At 38.4% G+C, this 22,207-nt stretch overlaps 2 protein-coding genes across 4 annotated transcripts; one reads left to right on the forward strand and one right to left on the reverse strand.

Moving 5' to 3' along the window:
- On the reverse strand, positions 1-1,938 carry ppil1 (peptidylprolyl isomerase (cyclophilin)-like 1). 2 transcript variants are annotated; one of them, XM_062051789.1, is made up of 4 exons: positions 1,795-1,938; positions 533-687; positions 373-441; positions 1-261 (listed from the first exon to the last, which is right to left on the reverse strand). In XM_062051789.1, exons 2-4 carry the CDS (start codon positions 684-686, stop codon positions 41-43), a joined length of 444 nt encoding a protein of 147 aa, XP_061907773.1. In that variant the 5' UTR covers position 687; positions 1,795-1,938; the 3' UTR covers positions 1-40. The 2 variants fall into 2 exon arrangements, with proteins under 2 accessions (XP_061907773.1, XP_061907770.1); XM_062051786.1 differs by lacking the exon at positions 1,795-1,938 and adding an exon at positions 897-1,083.
- Positions 1,578-19,935, forward strand: eno1b (enolase 1b, (alpha)). 2 transcript variants are annotated; one of them, XM_062051776.1, is made up of 12 exons: positions 1,581-2,122; positions 5,363-5,456; positions 5,988-6,083; positions 9,980-10,038; positions 10,119-10,188; positions 11,573-11,706; positions 12,108-12,330; positions 12,406-12,603; positions 17,528-17,729; positions 17,804-17,912; positions 17,986-18,044; positions 19,679-19,935. In XM_062051776.1, the coding sequence occupies exons 2-12, from the start codon at positions 5,372-5,374 to the stop codon at positions 19,746-19,748; spliced, it is 1,305 nt and encodes a 434-aa protein (XP_061907760.1). In that variant the 5' UTR covers positions 1,581-2,122; positions 5,363-5,371; the 3' UTR covers positions 19,749-19,935. The 2 variants fall into 2 exon arrangements, with proteins under 2 accessions (XP_061907764.1, XP_061907760.1); XM_062051780.1 differs by lacking the exon at positions 5,988-6,083 and having other exon boundaries at positions 1,578-2,122.
- Positions 19,936-22,207: the final 2,272 nt, after the last annotated feature.

Consider the following 22,207-nt stretch of genomic DNA (forward strand, 5'->3'; position numbering starts at 1 on the left):
TTACTAAAGATGTATTTATTTTGCAAAAGGCATTTTTTGTTTAGTTGGCCGCATAAGCGGAGATGATCCTCACATCGTCGACAGGCCGATCTTGACCGCTGGTTTCCACCAACCCAATCCGGTTCAGCACTCCCATGCCCTGATGCACTCTTCCAAAGATGGTATGTTTTCCATCTAACCACTGAGTGGGTTTGAGAGAGAGGAAAAACTGACTTCCATTGGAATCCGGTCCCGCGTTAGCCATTGCTAAGATACCAGCACCTAAAAAATTATTCCATTGTTAAATTGTAAGTACAGGGTTTTATTGGACAGACCTCTGCTAGGCATCACGTCGTCTTTTCATATTGTTTTGGTTATTTGAGCTCAATTTACCTGTGAATTTGAGCTCTTGGTGCAGTTCATCTTCAAACTGCTTGCCATATATGGATGCACCACCCCGACCTGGAAGATAGACAAATAAAAAGTGTGCATGAAGGTGTAATTACTAATGATAATTGAAAATCATATGTCAATTAGAAGATGATGAACCAACCTGTTCCTGTGGGGTCACCGCCCTGCACCATAAAGTTCTGTATTATTCTATGGAACTTGGTATTATTATAGTAGCCTCTTCGAGCCAGCTCTGCAAAATTCTTGCAGGTTTTGGGTGCATGTTTCCAGTAAAGCTCCAACACAATTGTCCCCATCCTGCAGTGAAAAGTGGACATGCACGTTTAAAGTCTGTGAAAACTGATTGTTTTTTTACGTGGGAGTTAATCCACTTTGTGACTATAGTAATTAACAGAGATCACCAAAAACTGTAAGCAGGCTGGCAAGTTGGCATAAAGGGTTTAAATAAATACATACGTTGTTTCTAAGCCTACAAGTTGGCATAAAGGGTTTAAATAAATACATACGTTGTTTCTAGTGTAACAGTGGGAGGCTGCCATGTATCCGGAGGAATTCCTGACATTATGTACAAAAAAACACCCACCGATTCATCAACAATCAAAACAGTTTCAGTATCAAGTTGATACAAAATCGTTGCACGCTCATTCAAACCGTTCTCGGTGTGTTTCCGCTTTGTGTACTGACGTCACTTCCGCCGTTTGTTAACGAGAATATTTAGTTTCTGCCGCCTCCTACTGGACACTATGCTGTGGTTGAGCAAGAAACGTTTTAATAAATCAAAATGTTTTATGGAATACTTGTTTATTAGAATTAACCCTGATGTGATCTTGGGGATTTGTTTGTGCTTTTTTTTTTACCACTACCTTTAGTTGTGCTACTCCGATTAGAATTATTTTTCGTAACAGAGTTTCCATGATCAATTTTAGTTGAAAATAAGAAATTACGTAAAACAAACAATATTAGTCTAACTTTAATTGTTTAAACTTTCTATATTTATATTATTCCAATGCTTACGTGTGCCTTCAAAACGTTTAGATCTTGTTTTTTTAGCCTCAAAAAAATTGTAGGTCATATGTTGACCGCATGGTGGCAGCAGTGTTTTATACAGAATTTAGGAGAAGCGGAAAAAGAGAGAAAGAAGCAGTGTTTCCTGTTTAGCATGTTTTCCGGTCCTCAAAACCGTAGGGTTTGGACTTTTGTTTTGCAAAAAAGATAAACTATTGAGGATAAGTTTACTGTTATAGATAATTTCAAGTGTAGTTTGCATTGTTGTAGAAATGCTAATGTACTAATGTTTAGCTGACCTTTTTTGGTCAGGTTAGCAAACTACTACCACTATAATAAACATGATGAAAGTAATATATATTATATCTGAATCAAAGTTAACGTAAAGACAGGGGGTACCTAATACATTGGCTCTGGGTCTGCAGACATGTGCTGTTGACTAACCACGGTGTGAAGTGACGTCATCCTGCACACTGTACATCTGATATTGTTTGTAAATACAAAAACTTTTTAAACTACGAATTATTTTCAACTCTACATGGGTCAAACAAACAAACAAATGGCGACACCTGTGCGTGATCAGAGTCATGTGACCAATCAGATGAGGATGAGGAAGTGTAATCCAATTAGGAAGAGGAGCAGCAAGTTTGTTAGGACTCCTAAGCTTCAAGCAAGGTCAGGATATATTTGTGTGAGAGCTTCAACCGGGAGAGAGTAAATAAGAGAGGTGAGTCGCACATATTTTATTATAGAGAAAAATATAATTGAATGTTACTTGTTTTTATTAAGTTGTAAACACTAGTCAAATATATGACACTCTTATGATAGAAGACCTACTGCAAAAAGGCTAGTCAAAGATCGTTTATGTAACAATAGCATAATGCTGTTTTTAAAGACATACAAAAACACTCAACAGGAGCACTGCTGTTTTTTCAAGGACTAAATGCAAAAACAAAAGTCAAAGATGCTACAATTATCATGAAAGCACTCTGCCATTTCTATTTAACAGGAGCGCTCTGCTGCTGTTATAAAGACCTACAACAAAAACTCCTGTCAACAATAGTCTATAAAACAGATTTTATCCGTGCACTCTATTAAACAGAAGTACGCTGATGTTTTCATATTAGATCTGCAAAAAAAAAAAAGTCAAATATCATCTGCATGACAGGAGAACTGCTGTTTTTCAAGGAGTAGCTTCGAAACTTAAATCAAAAATGCCAAATTTGACAAAATAGCTTTTCTGTGTTACTGTTCAAAGATCTTCAGCAAAAAAAAAAAGCTTGTCAAAGATCCTGTACATCAGTGGTTATCCAACCTTTTTTTCTCCAAGTACCGCCTAGAAAACACTTGGCTCTACAAGTCCAACCATAATCACTGATGTTACAATACAGTAGCGTAGTAGGCCTAATTATTTAATTGAAACAAAGCAAAGGTTTTATTTACCAAGTATATTTAATATTTTCGGCCACTGTATTTGAACAGGAACATTGGGCTTAACAATAGGGGGGAAAAAACACTTATCATTTAAAGGCCTACTGAAATGAATTTTTTTTATTTAAACAGGGATAGCAGATCTATTCTATGTGTCATACTTGATCATTTCGCGATATTGCCATATTTTTGCTGAAAGGATTTAGTATAAAACAACGACGATAAAGATTGCATCTTTTGGTATCTGATAAAAAAAAAGGCTTGCCCCTACCGGAAGTAGCGTGACGTAGTCAGTTGAACATATACGCAAAGTTCCCTATTGTTTACAATGATGGCCGCATGAAGTGAGAGAGATTCGGACCGAGAAAGCGACAATTTCCCCATTAATTTGAGCGAGGATGAAAGATTTGTGGATGAGTAAAGTGCAAGTGAAGGACTAGTGGGGAGTTGAAGCTATTCAGATAGGGAAGATGCTGTGAGAGCCGGGGGTGACCTGATATTCAGCTGGGAATGACTACAACAGTAAATAAACACAAGACATATATATACTCTATTAGCCACAACACAACCAGGCTTATATTTAACATGCCACAAATTAATCCTGCAGAAAAACACCTGCGTGTTTGTTATGCTAGCTCCTAGCTCCTCTGCTAGCTCTTAGCTCCATAGAACACGCCAATACAATTCAAACACCTGATCAACACACACAATCACTCAGCCCAGAAGACCGTTCACCTAACCCAAGGTTCATAAAGCTTATATATTTTTAAAAAGTTACGTACGTGACGCGCACGTACGGTACGGTACGTGTTATGCTAGCTCCTAGCTCCTATGCTAGCTCCTAGCTCCATAGAACACGCCAATACAATTCAAACACCTGATCAACACACACACTCACTCAGCCCAAAAGGCCGTTCACCTAACCCAAGGTTCATAAAGCTTATATATTTTTAAAAAGTTACGTACATACGCAAAAAAAAGTTGCGCACATACGGTCAAGCGATCAAATGTTTAGAAGCCAAAGCTGCATACTCACAGTAGCACGTCTGCGTCTTTGTCATCCAAATCAAAGTAATCCTGGTAAGAGTCTGTGTTGTCCCAGTTCTCTACAGGCGTCTGTGTATCGAAGTCAAAAGTCCTCCTGGTTAGAGTCTCTGTTATCCGAGTTCTTCCATCTTGACTGCATCTTTCGGGAATGTAAACAAAGAAGCGCCGGCTGTGTACTGTTGTGGCTGACTACGTTCGAAAAATACGTCCATTTCGCACCGACAACTTTCTTCTTTGCTTGCTCAGATTCCTTCTCCATAATGCAATGAACATGATTGAAACAGATTCACGAACACAGATGTCCAGAATACTGTGGAATTATGAAATGAAAACAGAGCTTTTTCGTATTGGCTTCAATGTGGAAGGCATACCCGTGTTCGCCGGTCTACGTCACGCGCATACGTCATCCTCAGAGGCGTTTCGAACCGGAAGTTTAGCGGCAAATTTAAAATGTCACTTTATAAGTTAACCCGGCCGTATTGGCATGTGTTATAATGTTAAGATTTCATCATTGATATATAAACTATCAGACTGCGTGGTCGGTAGTAGTGGGTTTCAGTAGGCCTTTAAGTCACAGGTGTCAAACTCAAGGACCGGGAGCCAGATCTGTCCCGCAAACACCTGGAAATGATGTGTCAATAAAGTACTTAATCATTTCTCACTAAATGTCATTGATTTATTTCATTTTGACATAAAAAATATATGTACTGCTTGATATTGCATAATTTTAAAACTTTAATAGTATCTAATATTGCAACAAATATTATTATCATACTTTCCAAACATGTTTTTGTCTAAATAAAAATAATTAACTTTACAGCAAACTATCCATCAAATTTAAAAAAAATACAATAAACATTACATTGTTCTTTACAGCATTTTGCTGTAAATTGAAAAAACTAATACTGTTTTTTGTGTCAAAATTCATACATTATTCGCTGTTACAAGCGGCCCTCTGATGGCAGCCGTAACTGCGAGGTGGCCCTCAATGAAAACAAGTTTGACATCCCTGATTTAAGTGATTCTTTGATGTACCACTAAATAGTGGTACACCACAGTTTAAGAATCACTGCTCTACATGACATGAGCACATCTGTTTTCAAGGATCAATTGCAAAAACGCTCAGATTGCCCTCTAATAAGGATTGGGTTGAGACAGTTGTGAGACAGATTAGTTTTACCCTACTGGTGATGTGTTGTTGCATAATTAATCTGTTGCTTTTGCAGATCTACTGCAATAACACTAGTCAAAGATCCTCTATGACAGCAGTACATGTCTGAGCTCTTTTCATTGTCTGAGAAAATGTCAGCTCGGGTGTTTTTAGGAATCTGCTCGAAATATTTTGGTAGCTCTCACTTTAGGAATGGATTAGGTGAGCCGGTCTGATGTCATTCCTGCGCGGGTTCTGATCCGTGGACCGGCAGTTTAAAAAAAAAAATTAAGTGTTTTGTTCCACATAGTAACCACCTGTCTCTATCTCCTCCTGAAGTGCTTCATCATGTCCATCGTCAAAATTCACGCCCGAGAAATCTTTGACTCCCGTGGGAACCCCACAGTGGAGGTAGACCTGTGCACTGCTCAAGGTAAGTTTAAGTTTTTTTTATTATTTAATTATGTACAGTACAGGCCAAAAGTTTGGACACACCTAATCATTTCAATGCGTTTTCTTTATTTTCATGACTATTTACCTTGTAGATTGTCACTGAAGGCATCAAAACTATGACACCTGTGAAGTGAAAACCCTTTCAGGTGACTACCTCTTGAAGCTCATCAAGAGAATGCCAAGAGTGTGCAAAGCAGTAATCAGAGCAAAGGGTGGCTAGAGACTAGAATATAAAACATGTTTTCGGTTATTTCACCTTTTTTGTCAAGTTCATAACTCCTCATGTGTTCATTTGTAGTTCTGATGGCTTCAGTGACAATCTACAATGTAAATAGTCATGAAAATAAAGAAAACGCATTGAATGAGAGGTGTGTCCAAACTTTTGGCCTGTACTGTATATACGTTATTTCATTTATTCATATTAATTTCAGTAATTTTTTTGTTACAAGTTGAACTTTTAGACCCACGCTATCGCTCTTGTCTTGTCTTGTCTTGTCTTGTTTCTTCCCAGGTCTGTTTAGGGCGGCGGTGCCAAGCGGAGCATCGACTGGCATTTATGAAGCCTTGGAACTGCGGGACAACGACAAGTCTCGTTATCTTGGCAAAGGTTTGCGAAAAGTTAATTCCCGCCATTTCTTTTTTTCACAGGCTTATTTTACTTTGTGTCAACAGGCGGACGCTGAATAGTATTTTCTTCTGGTGACATGCGTTTTGGGTTGAATGAAAAGTTGTTTTTTTCCATCATGTAATTCATATATTTTTTGTTGAATAATTTATTTGGGTACAGTAACGTCAATTTTTGACTACTTTAATGGTTGACTAGTTATCAACAACTATATTTTAGCGATTAGTGGACTCATAGGAATTTGACACAAACACTTGTTTGGTGGCTCTTGTTAAGACATCAGCTTTTAATGGGGAACTGCACTTTTGGGGTAATTTTGCCTATCGTTGACAATCATTACGAGAGACAAGAACACATGCCTTTTTTTATTAGGATTTTTAAAGAGGATAAAAAAATGCTTGGAAGATGCCGCTAATGGGAGTCATCAACGTTTTATATACACACTGCAAGTATATACAGTAAAGGCCAAAAGTTTGGACACACCTTCTCATTCAATGCATTTTCTTTATTTTCATGACTATTTACATTGTAGATTGTCACTGAAGGAATCAAAACTATGAATGAACACATATGGAGTTATGTGCTTAACAAAAAAGGTGAAATAACTGAAAACATGTTTTCTATTCTAGTGTCTTCAAAATAGCCACCCTTTGCTCTGATTACTTTTTTGCACACTCTTGGGATTCTCTTGATGAACTTCAAGAGGTAGTCACCCGAATGTTTTTTTAACTTCACAGGTGTCATAGTTTTGATGCCTTCAGTGACAATCGGTCCTGTTCTGGAGAACTTCGTAAAATGGTGCGATGATTCGTACCTGGAGCTTAATGGCGATAAAACGAAGGAGATGTACATTGACTTTCCCCGTGATCCCCCTGCCAAAGCACCCATTCTCATTAATGGCTCTGCTGTTGAGATAGTCCGTGATTACAAGTATCTAGGCACAATTTTAGACGACAAATTGACATTTGATGCCAACACTGACCGTATTTGTAAGAAGGCCAATCAGAGGCTGTTTTTCTTGAGGAGACTGAGGGGCTTTCAGGTTGATAGGACACTGATGAGGATGTTCTATTCATCTTGTATTGAGTCTATTTTAACTTATTCCATCACTTTCTGGTTTGGTAACCTCAGTGTGGCCAATAAAAATAGATAGGGTGGTATAATCAAGGTGTGGCAAAAAACCATAGGCACTACCTTGAACCCACTGAACCAGATCTATCAGGCCAGAGTCATCCAGAAGGCAAAGGCCATTCTGGTCAACCCTCAGACCCTCTCTTCTCAGAGTTTAGAGTCTTGCCCTCAGGATGCAGGTATGCCCCTACTAATAGAAAGGCCAAAAACAACAGATACATAAGATCCTTTATTCCCTCAGCTGTTGCCTTTATAAATGAGCTTCTTAAACAAGCTTAGCTGCTATGCAGTCACTTTAGTGGGAAGCGACGTGTGATGATTAGTTTTTATTGTTTTACAAATGTTTTTAGTTTTTAGCTCAACGCCTTGATGATGGTTTGTATGTTGTATGTATTTTATGTATTTGTACCTTGTTTTACTGTTGTACCTTGTTTTTACTGTTGTACCTCGTTTTTACTGTTGTAACTTGTTTTTAATGACTACTGCTGCAAACCAAATTGCCTCTCAGGGACAATAAAGATTATCTAAGTCTAAGTCTAAGCCTTCAGTGACAATCTACAATGTAAATAGTCATGAAAATAAAGAAAACGCATTGAAATGAGAAGGTGTGTCCAAACTTTTGGCCTGTACTATATATATATATATATATATATATATATATATATATATATATATATATATATATATATATATATATATATATATATATATATATATATATATATATATGGCAACATCTGTGTGTCCTACTTCCGGATACAAAACATTTGTGTGTGTTCTAATCATGGCAGACTTGGTAAAAAAGAACAAACACAACTATTTTTGAACAGTTGTATATAAAAACCTTATCAACCTTATCTTTAACTTGAATGAACGGAGGATGAACTGCTGCTTCTAGAAGTTAGCACAATAAAGAGGGTGAAACGTTGCAGCAGACGAAAGCCGATAGAGTGAGGTGAAAGCCACTCAAAGCTGCAAATGTGTAATTTAGGAGACAAGCTATTTCAACATAAATGGCGTGCTTACCCCAAATAAACCAGAAATAGCATCCCCGGCCAGACCTACTGCCATGAAAAGCAAGTTCCACTTTGTAAACTGAGCCAGTTATTGGTATCTTTTACATGTCTAAGGTGAAATATTCCCCTACTTTACATGTTTTTTTATGTTGTGTTATATTGCACACAGAGGTATTTTAGTGATGGACTGTAAAGATCAGAGTTGATAAGTGATGTGTGTGGTTTAAGGTTCATTTCCAGCATGCATACATTTACACTATGGTACATCACATAATTCCTGTTTCTCATTACAGCATGCCCGAAAAGGAGTAGGAAGAAGCAGAGCTTATTTAATTCTACCCCTTTTCCATTTTATAGCAATTACTAACACTTTTGACTTCCTGTTCTCAATTTGTACTCAATTTATGAGTACCAATGTTCAACCATCCAGTTTGTTGGGTCAGGACTAGACTGAACAAACTGAAACACGTCACACACTGCATCTGCAGCTTCTCAATAGTTTTATGGATAAATGTTTGTAGTTTGAATGATTGTGGCCGTATGCCGCAGAGGCTGGTTGCGGCTTGTTGTAAAGCAGAGTGACGCTGTTGCAAGGCTGACTCTTCTGGGAGGCTGCTCACCGGTTGGACATATTTATGATTCGTGTTTGGGGTTGTGCTGAAAATACTTTGTAGGACATGTTAGCATACTTTTAATATTACAGATCGTTTTCATAATCATTAGACAAATGCTGAAAGACTTAAACAATTAGCTGCCCGTTGCAAAGGTGTAGGAACAAGGGATGCAGAATATTTTTTTCAAGCCGATACAGATAACTTTCTGCAGACTGATACCATAACTTGTTTGTGTTTATATTTTTTTAATTAACTATAGTTTGTGTACATATTTCTTTGCAGCTAGCTTGGGTGAAGCTTCGTAGGCTCTCAAAGCACCGTTGTAGCGATGCTGGCGTTTCTGGTGGCTGATAAGGTTTGATGTGTTAAAGTTTTCTTTCCACCAACTTGTGTATAGTTTGCAAAATATTTGGTGCAAATAGGATGCAAAATGTATTCCACTGAAACAGCGAAGAAGTCCCACATGATCGACGCAATGTTTGTTTACAATGTACACGGGGGAGGTTCACGGCAGGCAGTTTACAGCATGGCACAGTTAGGGGAGAAGGAGCGCTTGATTTGCTCACCCAAACCCAACTACAGCATAATACGGGTATTCTCACTTCATTGACACGTTCTTCTTTTTATTGGCATATCCTATAGACAGCGTACTGTATATAAACAGGTGAAAACTCATATCATGATTTGGAATGCAAGATTAATCGGAGCTATTTTTAATTGTATCTGATTTATCAATATGACGTCATAATTCCTTATATCTGTCCAATATTTATGTGGAACTCTACAATGCTATTTTACTAGATGCCATGTTTTTCAAACGATCTTGCTCAAATGTAGACAAATGTGTCCCCTAAAGGTGTGTGTATATCAAATTTTGCTGTGATTTGGCAAAACATCCTCAACTTACACTGGGTGTTTTTGTATGACAAAATTAAATGCATTCCCCATGATGTTTAATAATAATTAATACCATGAAGCCACCATGAAGTGTATTTGTGAGAAAAATAATAGCACATGCAACACAGTAAGGGTGCTTGTTTTGACCAATTTTCACAGATTTGCTAACTGTACATTGTTGTGTGTATTAATGTGTAATATTTAAACTTTGTTACTGCAGGGGTTTCCAAGGCTGTAGAGCACATCAACTCATCAATTGCACCCGCACTTGTTGGACAAGTAGGAAATTAATAATCAGTCACTTATAAGTTTTCATGCATTGTGCTCACGTTAATGAATCATTGTGAGGGTTTTTTCAGGAAGTGTCTGTGGTTGAGCAAGAGAAAATTGACCAGATGATGATTGACATGGACGGCACAGAAAACAAATGTAGGTGGCGATCATTGTTGTTGTGACTTTTCACTTTGTAGACCGCAATCTTTGGGATTGTCTCGATGCCATCTAATTTGCATAATGTATTCTTTTCATGAAGGCTAAAAAAAAACGATATAAATATTTTTATAGACATATCTTTGTTTTACTATACAAAGGTAAAATATGAGCGTGTCCGTTTTTCGGTTGAGTAGAGAGAAAGTGATTTTTCTGGAAAAAATTTAATTGTTCCAAAAATGATGCATGATAATCAGTGTTGTTATAAATAATTGACTTAATAAAGACTGTTACCTCATCTTAAGTATTGCTGTTTTTTGGAAATATCGCAAATTTTAGGTTTTTGTCGTAATCTTTTTTTTTTATTATTACAAAATAAAAGCCCATTACAAATACGTATGTGTGTGTGTGTGTGTGTGTGTGTGTGTGTGTATATATATATATATGTATATATAAATATATATGTATGTATGTGTGTATATATATATATATATATACACACACACACATATACTGTGAGTAAGTACTTACTTTGTGAGTTTGTCCATTTTTTGTCAGAGAGGGAGAATGTGAGTTTTTAAAAAAAAAAAAAAAACTGTCAGTGTTTCAAAATTAACATTGCATCAAAATCAGTGTTGTTGTGAATTATTGACTTATTAAAGGATACTATTACCCTATCTAAAATATTCCACTTTGTAACTCATTTTGGAAAATATGTGTGTGTTTTGTCATAACTTCTTTTTTTTTTTTTTTAACCAAAACGGCATAAACCATAAGAAAACCCAGTACAAAGATACAAACACTTCATATCTATGGATAGGTCTGGAGCGGTTGAAAAATTTAAAGCGTTAAAAAAAAAAAAAAAAAAATTATTTGCCTTATAACACTCTTTTTCGTCGCTTTGTACCCTTAACATAATTTTAGATTAAGTAGACTCAAGGGTTGAGATGCTAAAAGCAATACAATGTAAGTCAATATATGCTGAGCTATCTAAACAAAAGAACCACATCTTATCATGTTATAGCTGACAAGCAAACTAGTGCAAAATCTATTAAAATAGCTCAATAACCATGAATTTTGCCAAGGACTAAAAAAAAACAGCCATCTGTACTACGCTAAACATATATATATATATATATATATATATATATATATATATATATATATATATATATATATGTATGTATGTATGTATGTATGTATATATATATATATATATATATATATATATATATATATATATATATATATATATATATATATATATATATGTGTGTGTGTGTGTGTGTGTGTGTGTGTGTGTGTGTGTGTGTGTGTGTGTGTGTGTGTATATATATATATGTTATATATAAATATATTTTTTTTAAATTCTTTTTTTGAACAGCCAAATTTGGTGCTAACGCCATTCTCGGTGTGTCGCTGGCGGTTTGCAAAGCCGGCGCCGCAGAAAAAGGGGTCCCTCTTTATCGTCACATTGCTGACCTTGCAGGAAACCCGAAGGTCATCTTGCCTGTGCCGGTGAGACTTCACTTCCACCTTAACCACGCCTCATACTCACTTCCAGCTTAAATTTGCTTACTTTCACATTAACGTCACATTCACTTCCACTTTAATGCCACCTAATCAAATATGTCCTCAATTAATGGCCCCCACCTTGCGTTCATTACTTGAATTTAAAAAAAACATCACATCTTAGAAAAAGAACGATCTGGAAAAACATATTTACCACGAGACACAGCAGGGTGGCAACTGTGAAACTTAAATTTAAAGTGGAGATTGAAATTGCTGCCTCCAGCACCAATAATTATGGCTCAAAGTCCTGCTAAACCTTTCAGCATATTAGTCAACATATCTTAGCCCCGTTTTTGTAGAGAAGATTATACTGTATATACGCTAACCACAGTACATTTCTCCATTAGGCCTTCAATGTGATCAATGGAGGCTCCCATGCGGGCAACAAACTTGCCATGCAGGAGTTCATGATCCTTCCGGTTGGCGCCAGCACCTTCAAGGACGCCATGCGCATTGGAGCCGAAGTCTACCACAATTTGAAAAATGTCATCAAGAAGAAGTACGGCCAGGATGCCACCAATGTGGGCGACGAAGGCGGCTTTGCCCCAAACATCCTGGAGAACCAGGAAGGTAGTTTGGTTTGACCCTGTTACAGTACAACTTATCCTGTTTCTTAATGTTTTAACGCAATGTTTCACACTGCAGCGCTGGAGCTAATAAAGGAGGCCATCGCCAAGGCAGGGTACACCGATGAGGTGGTGATCGGTATGGATGTGGCAGCCTCTGAATTCTACAGAGAGGGAAAATACGACCTGGACTTCAAATCTCCCGACGATCCATCTCGCTACATCGCTCCTGAGGAGTTGGCTGAGCTCTACAACAGTTTTGTTAAGGATTATCCAGGTCATATACTCACAGTTAAGCTTTTTTTCACCAAAAGTTCAGGATCTTTAAGTTTCTGGAACCTTTAGTTCCTGGAACTATAGTTTCCTGTACACTTGTGTGGTTTGTATTTCCAACGCATTTAGAGTTATTTAGTTCATACAAATCAGGGTGATGACATATGCAATAGTGCTACAGTATATTTCTACACTGATGTAAATAAACAGACATTAGGTCATATTTATTTTACTAAAGTGTAAGTAAATGAAATACAAAAACGATATTTGTACCGGATTTTACATACCAAGTCAGGCTTTTGTCCACAGTGTCCAACAGTCAGAAAATCGTGCCCACAGTAAATGATAAATTCATGAGGGTCAGGCGATTCCTTGATGTCCATTTCAGCTGTAAATAATATATAAATAATAAATATCAGTTTTTATTTCACAGAGATAACATAAACACATCAGATTTAGCGTTAGCCTTTTAGCATTAGCATACGGTTCACTTGGGTTGAGGCTAATAACTACACAAATGGCGTGTCACTGACTACTTTTAAAGGCCTACTGAAACCCACTACTACCGACCACGCAGTCTGATAGTTTATATATCAATGATGAAATCTTAACATTGCAACACATGCCAATACGGCCGGGTTAACTTATAAAGTGCAATTTTAAATTTCCCGCCACACTTCCGGTTGAAAACGTCTATATATGATGACGTATGCGTGTGACGTAAACGGTTGATAGAAGTATTGGTACCCCATTGAATACAATACAAAAAAGCTCTGTTTTCATTTCAAAATTCCACAGTATTCTGGACATCTGTGTTGGTGAATCTTTTGCAATTTGTTTAATGAACAATGGAGACTGCAAAGAAGAAAGTTGTAGGTGGGATCGGCGTATTAGCGGCGGACTACAGCAACACAACCAGGAGGACAGAGATGGATAGCAGACGCGTTAGCCGCCGAACTCACCTTAACTTCCTCCGTCTCGCCGACCGCATCTGTGATCGGGTGAAGTCCTTCGTCGCACCATCGATCGCTGGAACGCAGGTGAGCACGGGTGTTGATGAGCAGATAAGGGCTGGCTGGCGTAGGTAGATAGCTAATGTTTTTAGCATAGCTCTGTGAGGTCCGGTTGCTAAGTTAGCTTCAATGGCGTTGTTAGCAACAGCATTGTTAACCTTCGCCAGGCTGGAAAGCATTAACCGTGTATTTACATGTCCACGGTTTAATAGTATTGTTGATCTTCTGTCTATCATTCCAGTCAGGGATTTATTTATTTTGTTTCTATATGCAGATAAGCACGATGCTATCACGTTAGCTCCATAGCTAAAGTGTTTCGTCAATGTATTGTCGTGGAGATAAAAGTCACTGTGAATGTCCATTTCGCGTTCTCGACTCTCATTTTCAAGAGGATATAGTATCCGAGGTGGTTTAAAATACAAATCTGTGATCCACAATAGAAAAAGGAGAGAGTGTGGAATCCAATGAGCCAGCTTGTACCTAAGTTACGGTCAGAGCGAAAAAAGATATGTCTTGCACTGCATTCTAATACTTCACTCTAACGTTCCTCATCCACAAATCTTTCATCCTCGCTCAAATTAATGGGGTAATCGTCGCTTTCTCGGTCCGAATCGCTCTAGCTGCATTGAAAACAATAGGAAAATGTGAGGAGCCTGTCAACTGACTACGTCACGCTACTTCCGGTAGGGGCAAGGCTTTTTTTTATCAGATACCAAAAGTTGCGATCTTTATCGTCGTTGTTCTCTACTAAATCCTTTCAGCAAAAATATGGCAATGTCGCGAAATGATCAAGTATGACACATAGAATGGATCAGCTATCCCCGTTTAAATTTTAAAAAATCATTTCAGTAGGCCTTTAAAGCATGTAACAAAGTAAATAGCGAATATTTTATGTTATTTACCTTCGTTCCACTTGTCCTTTATTTCACATTTCTCTTCAAGCTAAGATGTCGGAGTCTTATAGTGAACAGCTCACCTCGCCGCTTTGAAGTACGGCTAAATACTTTGTATTCCTCACTAAACCTGTATGAAAGTGTCCGTCCACTTCTCGTACAGTAGCTTTGCACATGAAATTAAGTTTGTAAAAATTTAAAAACAACAATAAACTGCATATAGTTTAAAGACTACAGCTAAGTAAAAACCCTGCAAGATAGTTCCACTACTTAGCATTTTTCCGCACACAGATGCCCAACAAAAGTTCCTGCAATTCAAAAGTTCCTTTCGTTCTTATTTATCTCTCTTGTCAAATATGTTGTAATAGAAATACACAAGATATAAGACATAAAGAAGTTGTCCTTGAATACTCCAATGGCGGATGATACTTCGAATGCAAATTATTCAGAAACGGCCCAACTGTGTTCAACCAATCAGCGTTCAACAGCACAGCCTTCTTATACCTACTTATACCTACCCGAAAGTCCCACCTCATTACGAGGAACTAAAAATTGTTACTGAGGAAGTAAATCTAATCTCCCTGGGTAGTTTCTGGTGGAAACACAGAGGATACTTTAATTACCCTGGTAAATGGGAAAGGTCCTGTAAAAGTTTCTTCAGTGGAAAAAGGTTTTTCTACACGTTTTTTAGCACAACACCTGAAAAACCTTTGAAATAATATTTCTATTTTTCTAATATTTAGTCCCTCTAGGATTTTGCGATGTCGCAATCGCACCAATTCACGTAATTTCAACCAGTACCCGCAAATTATGTGCGGCCTCGCAACTTTTTCCGATGTCAGCAACCTCCACGAAATATTAAAGGCCAATCAGCGTTATTTTCGCCAATCAGATTTGTCTCTGAGCAGCACCCAAACGCACACGTCAGCTGTAAAATCAAAACTTTTTTTTCTTGAGTAGACTCAGAAGGAACAGCGTTCGGCACAATTGCAACCCAGAGATACAATTTTAGAATCACCAGTCCAGTTTTACACTAACAACATAAGTAGGGATATAGCTGGGTTGCATATGACGTCACATCCGTTTTTCTTCTTTGCGGCTTAATTCACATGATGGTCAAACAGCTTGAGCGTAGCTTTAAAAACAAGTGAAAGTAAGTGTACAGTTTCAGCAGAAAATGCCGTATTGCTGTTCTGTTTTGGGGTGTTCCAGTCATTCAAATAGAGATAGGACAGAGCTTTCATAGAGTCCCGAAAGAAGTGGTTCGTAAAGATAACAAAGTCAGAGAAAAAAACAAAAGTGCGTCGAAGAATATGGCTCTTAAAGTTATCACTTTTATCATCTTGTGGCATACAATCATACTATGCTCGTGTCTGCAGCGATCAGCGAAGTTGGTGGAGTGGCTGTGCTGCAATCGGAGTGTTGCTGGTTACTGGGGTTCAATTCCCACCTTCTACCTTCCTAGTCACGTCCGTTGTGTCCTTGGGCAAGACACTTCACCCTTTGCCTCTGATGGCTGCTGGTTAGCGCCTTGCATGGCAGCTCCCGCCATCAGTGTGTGAATGTGTGTGTGAATGGGTAAATGTGGAAATACTGTCAAAGCACTTTGAGTACCTTGAAGGTAGAAAAGCGCTATACAAGTACAACCCATTTATTTATTTATTTATTTATTTAAAATGTTTGTTTGAGCATTTGATTTGTTTGAGAAGCTTTCTGTGATGCAATCAAGTTTATCCTCTACTAGATTAGTAGTTTTTGAGAGCAGAACTAAATGTAAGGAAAGGACAAGAGATCACATTAGTTCATACTTGCCAACCTTGAGACATCCGAATTCGGGAGGTGGGCGGGGTTGGGGGTGCGGGGTTGGGTGGGGCGGGGTTTGGTGGTAGCGGGGGTGTATATTGTAGCATCCCAGAAGAGTTAGTGCTGCAAGGGGTTCTGGGTATTTGTTCTGTTGTGTTTATGTTGTGTTACAGTGCGGATGTTCTCTCGAAATGTGTTTGTCATTCTTGTTTGGTGTGGGTTCACAGGGTGGCGCATAATTGTAACAGTTTTAAAGTTGTTTATACGACAACCCTCAGTGTGACCTGTATGGCTGTTGATCAAGTATGCCTTGCATTAACTTATGTGTGTGTTAAAGCCGCATATATTATGTGACTGGGACGGCATGCTGTTTATGTGGAGGAAAAGCGGACGTGAAGATAGGTTGTAGAGGACGCTAAAGGCAGTGCTTTTAATGCATGCCCCCAATATTGTTGTCCGGGTGGAAATCGGGAGAAATTCGGGAGAATGGTTGCCCCGGGAGATTTTCGGGAGGGGCACTGAAATTCGGGAGTCTCCCGGGAAAATCGGGAGGGTTAGCAAGTATGCATTAGTTTGTGTTCTTTTGTGATTGCTATGCCTAAATATAACTATAAAGACCTAGGTGTGCAAATAAACTACCGTCACGGTTAGTCCTAGTAATAAATATTGTGATTGTTGGTCCCATACACCGTATTATCATTGTCGATTTTCATAACAGAAACTAAAAGCTTAGTTGTAGTTGCACAGGAGAGCCACGTGCATTTATTCGACACAGATGACCACATTACAGCTTCTTTGGTGATATTTGTTAGCATCAAGAAAATATCCTTATTAGTGTTACTAAACTAGATGAATAAATCTTTTCAATATGAGACACTTTTTCCTGGCATGTGGTCATCTGTCCAGGTCACTAATGTGTGTGTGAGTGACGGGAAGAATAACTCAGACTCGCTTGTGGAGAAGTCATTTGGTGCAATCTGTTAGTTTGCGTGTACTGTATGAATCTTTATACTCCAAACAACCCTGTTTTCCAACTTCAGCTTTACATTTGCCATGTCTACCCTTCAAGAGTTGTGCTGACTATCTAATCTCTTTTTAGAGGTGCGTGCCGCTGTCTTGGAGTCTGTCAAAAGAGTAACATTTGTAGAAAATGTTAAATATGAACCCCAAAAGTGTAATGAATATTAAGCTAATGCTCAGATTGTGTTGTGATGGACAGTGGTGTCCATCGAGGACCCGTTCGACCAGGACGACTGGTCGGCGTGGAGCGACTTCACTGCCACGACAGACATCCAGGTGGTCGGCGACGACCTCACTGTGACCAACCCGACTCGCATCTGCAAAGCCGTGGAGGAGAAGGCCTGCAACTGTCTGCTGCTCAAAGTCAACCAGATCGGCACCGTTACCGAATCGATGCGAGCGTGAGTCTTGTTTTTTGATGAAGTCACACTGCAACTCGCCTGGACTGTACAAACAGTAGGTGATCTTGTTCCAGCTGCAAGATGGCACAGGAGAGCGGCTGGGGAGTGATGGTGAGCCATCGCTCTGGAGAGACAGAAGACACATTTATTGCAGATCTGGTGGTTGGCCTCTGCACTGGACAGGTATAGCTTAAATCCAACATTGAATATGTGACACAAAGATAATAAAACTAACATTTTTATTGCTCACTTTCAGATCAAGACTGGTGCCCCTTGTCGCTCGGAGCGTTTGGCCAAATACAATCAAATTCTTAGGTACAGCTCTTTTATTACCTCTGCCAGGTCAGGGTTTGTTTGTCTGTCAGGCTATGTTCACACTGCAGGTCAATTCCGATTTTTTTTCCAGATGTCAATCAGTCATTCAATCAATCAACATTTATTTATACAGCCTTTAATCCCAAGTGCCTCAAAAGGCTTCACAAACCAAAATGACATCCTAAAATATGAACCCACATCTGGGCAGGAAAACAACTCAACCCAATGGGAACAATGAGAAACCTTGCGCGAGACCGCAGATTTTGGGGACTCTCCCAGGTGACCGGGTGCAATGGATGCAGAGTGGGTAGGGTTCATAATGTGAGAGTCCAGTCCATAAGAAGGTCAGCAGGGGGATCCACTTGCATGTAGACGAGTAAGCAGCGCAGAGATGTCACCAACTGATGCATAGAGGAGCGGTAACATCATAGGTCCTGACTTGGAACAGCCAGCGTCTCCTCTATGGAAACAGAGCCGTGTCCACCTGATAACCTCTCCACGCAGGAGAGGGTGGTAGAGCAGAAAAGAGAAGCGGCAGGTCAACTGTTCTAAAAAGGGGTCTATTTAAAGGCTAGAATATATAAATTAGTCTTAAGATGGGACTTAAATGCTTCTACTGTGGTAGTGGCTCTGTACCGGTAGGGCATTCCAGAATAATGGGGCCCTAATAGAAAATGCTCTAGAGCCCGCAAACTTTTTTTGGGCTCTGGGAATCACTAATAAGCCAGAGTTCTTTGAACGCAGATTTCTGGCCGGTACATATGGTACAATACAATGAGCAAGACAGGATGGAGCCAAACCGTTAAGTATTTTATAAGCAAGTAATAAAACCATAAAATCGCATCTGAAGTGCACAGAAAGCCAGTGCAGGTGAGCCAGTATAGGCGTAATATGATAAAACGTTCTTGCCCTTGTCAAAAGTCCAGCAGCCACATTTTGTACCAACTGTAGTAATTTTTGAATATATGGGACATGGGGAGACCTGAGAATAATAGAGACGAGACGTAACAAACACATGAATAATTATCTCAGCGTTGCTGGGAGACAAAATGGGACGGATTTTGGCGACGTTATGGAAATAAAAGAAAGCTGTTTTGGTAACACTCTTAATATGCAACTCAAACAAAAGAGTTGGGTCGAAAATAATGCCGAGATTTTTCACCGAATTGCTCTGTATAATTGTTTTGTTGTAAAATTTTAAGGATGTACCTTTTAAATAAGTGCCGGTGTCTAGCAGGACCGATAATAAATATTTAAACACAAGCGGAGATGATGGCAATTTCATTTATTCTTCAATTAAAGACCTCCACCAAGGGGTTTTGTATTAGTTGGGATTGTTTGTCTGTTTGGTATTTAGAAACATAGCTCAAAAAGTTATTAGCGTTTGATCAAACTTTTCAGGAAATGGGAAAAATGGGATAAGGAACAACTAATTAGATTTTGGGGATGATCGGGATCACGGTCTGTATTAAGGATGTTTTATTTATTTTATTCTTTACTATAAAGTTATATGGCCTGACGGAGGTGTGCGCTCTCCGAGTGCTTTCCTGGTTTTGATTTTTTCTTTTTTACTATTTGAATTATCAAAGCAAAGAATGTTGTGTGCAAAATTAACTATGTTTTTTATCACACAGAATTGAAGAGGAGCTGGGAGACGAGGCTTGTTTCGCTGGGAAAAACTTCAGACAGCCCCTTGCAGAGTAAATGTGACGTTTGCAATCCTATCAATCTAATCAATAAACCCTAGCTAGAAGCTGCTAGAAATAAAGCTAAATGTTTTTTTTAATGTGAAGTAAATGATGATAGATGAGTTATGCTATTCACAGCTACTCATTACAAGTAAGGCTGCGCGTGCAGATCTAATAAATAAAAGACAATTGCTCAGTGACAACTAGACTTGTGATTTTTTCACCTTCATTGAGGATTAAAAGTCAATAATATGCATTAAAATATATTTGAGTATTTGTTTACATGTGTGCAATTTGTTGGTATATGGTGTTGGAGTACTGCTATGTGTTTGTATTTTTAAACACACCTTATGTGATGGTTAACTGCATTTTCAACATGCTTTATTTGATGATAATAAACCTTTCTATTATTTTATATTAAGGTCAGAAAAAAGGTCAAATAGTGTCTGTGTGTGTCTTCAATTGACTTGAATAATCTGAATTAAATTGGCTTCATCCCACATGATGTTGAATTGGAATTACAGGAAGTGGAATTCAATTAATTGCAATGCGGATAAATTCCTATTAACTAGTGATGGGTCAAACAATACAGAAAAATTGATGCATTATGAAACACAAGGAGAGATACTGTATACCTCGTTGTAATTTTAAGGAAAAAAAGTGATCGACACAACTTTTTGTCGCAACCATCGATCTAAATGGAACTGAAGTTCTGAAGTGTGCGATCTTTTTTTTTTAAAGAGCCAAATATGTTTCCCTTTCTAGTTCTGCACAGCTATTCCTTTAGAACAAAAATTGCTTAGTATTTTTATTTGCAGGTCAAATGTAGTGATATTGTTAATCCAGCAGATGGCGCTATTATGAAACAGTGCAGCGTCAACACAGCGAGTGAGTGTGCCACACACTCACCGAGGCGTCTTTTACCCTAATGGCCAAGTAACAAGAAGAATGTATTACGATTAACATTTTGCCTTGAATACTAATAGTTTGGTCTGTCAAACTATTAGTTTGGCATACGGGGGAGAAGGTGTAAATCTCGCGCCAGGCTGTACCCATATCCGCAGCAGGTCTCCAAGGTGAACAGCCTCTGCTTCTTCTTCTTCCAAATTTGGACATCATATGAAGCGGGCGTTACAAACACAACTTTAGTTGCAAGATTTCCCTCATCGTGTGAAATTGGCCCTAGTGTGTGAATGTTGTCTGTCTGTGTTGGCCCTGCAACGAGGTGATCACTTGTCCAGGGTGTATCCCGCCTTCTTCCCGAATGCACCCCCGCGATCCTGAAAGGGACAACCGGTAGAAAATTTAAGAATTAAAAGATAACTATTGTAATTAAGCACAAAAAATTGTTTTGATCATGTATATAAGTCGATTAATCAGAGCATTTATTTCGACTGTATGTATATGCCCTTGGAATGGGTTGCTATACGGTCATTGTGCTTACTGGCACATTTCACTTCTAAGTACACAATGACAAGACTTTAGGTATAAAACTGTTACCAAGTTTGGAGCAAATAAATGACGTGCATTCTAGGTTTACATTTTCAAAATGTTCCAGGGATAACATTCAGACAATAAAATTGCATTTGTGTCAAAATATTGTTGTTTTTTTAAGTTAATGTATGCAAGCCAGTAATAACCTGTGAATAATATGATTAATCAAAATTCTAAAATGTAATTTATCTGCTTTTATCAATAGAAGATTGACAGCACTATTATTATATATTTGAAAACTATAAATTGTATTTGCAGGTCAAATTTAGTAACTTTATTAGTCCATCAGATGGCACCATTATGAAACACGAACAGTATCAGTACAGTTTCAATACAGCTGGTGAGTGTGCCATATACTTACTGAGGCATCATTTACTCATCACAATACTAACAGCTAAGTAACAGGAGAAATGTGTCATATTTAGTTTTGGCTTAAATGATAAAAATGCTTTACATACACTAACAACATGCAACACAAATTCCCTCCATTTTGAATATTTGGATGAAGAAATTAAGCCTTCTGAGAATTGTAAGTATTCTTCCACCATTTTCCGTAGTTTAATGTGTGAATTCAAGTTATGTTTTATAAAAGATGCTTTTTATCCTTGTCGATGAAAAAAAAATGCTGACATTAAAACATGTCTACTTAAGTTATTAATACAGTAGTTATATTTACATTAAATAATGTAAAACAATCATAAATGGAGGCAGCATGGTGGACCAGGGGTTGGTGCATGTGCCTCACAATACGAAGATCCTGAGTTCAATCCCGGGCTCTGGATTTTTCTGTGTGGAGTTTGCATGTTCTCCCCGTGACTGTGTGGGTTCCGTTTGGATACTCCGGCTTCCTCCCACTTCCAAAAACATGCACCTGGGGGGGGATAAGTTGATTGGCAACACTAAATGGTCCCTAGTGTGTGAGTGTAAATGTTGTCTGTCTATCTGTGTTGGCCCTGCCATGAGGTGGCGACTTGTCCAGGG

The sequence above is a fragment of the Entelurus aequoreus genome, linkage group LG01, assembly GCF_033978785.1.
Source record: "Entelurus aequoreus isolate RoL-2023_Sb linkage group LG01, RoL_Eaeq_v1.1, whole genome shotgun sequence".
Lineage (NCBI taxonomy): Eukaryota > Metazoa > Chordata > Actinopteri > Syngnathiformes > Syngnathidae > Entelurus > Entelurus aequoreus.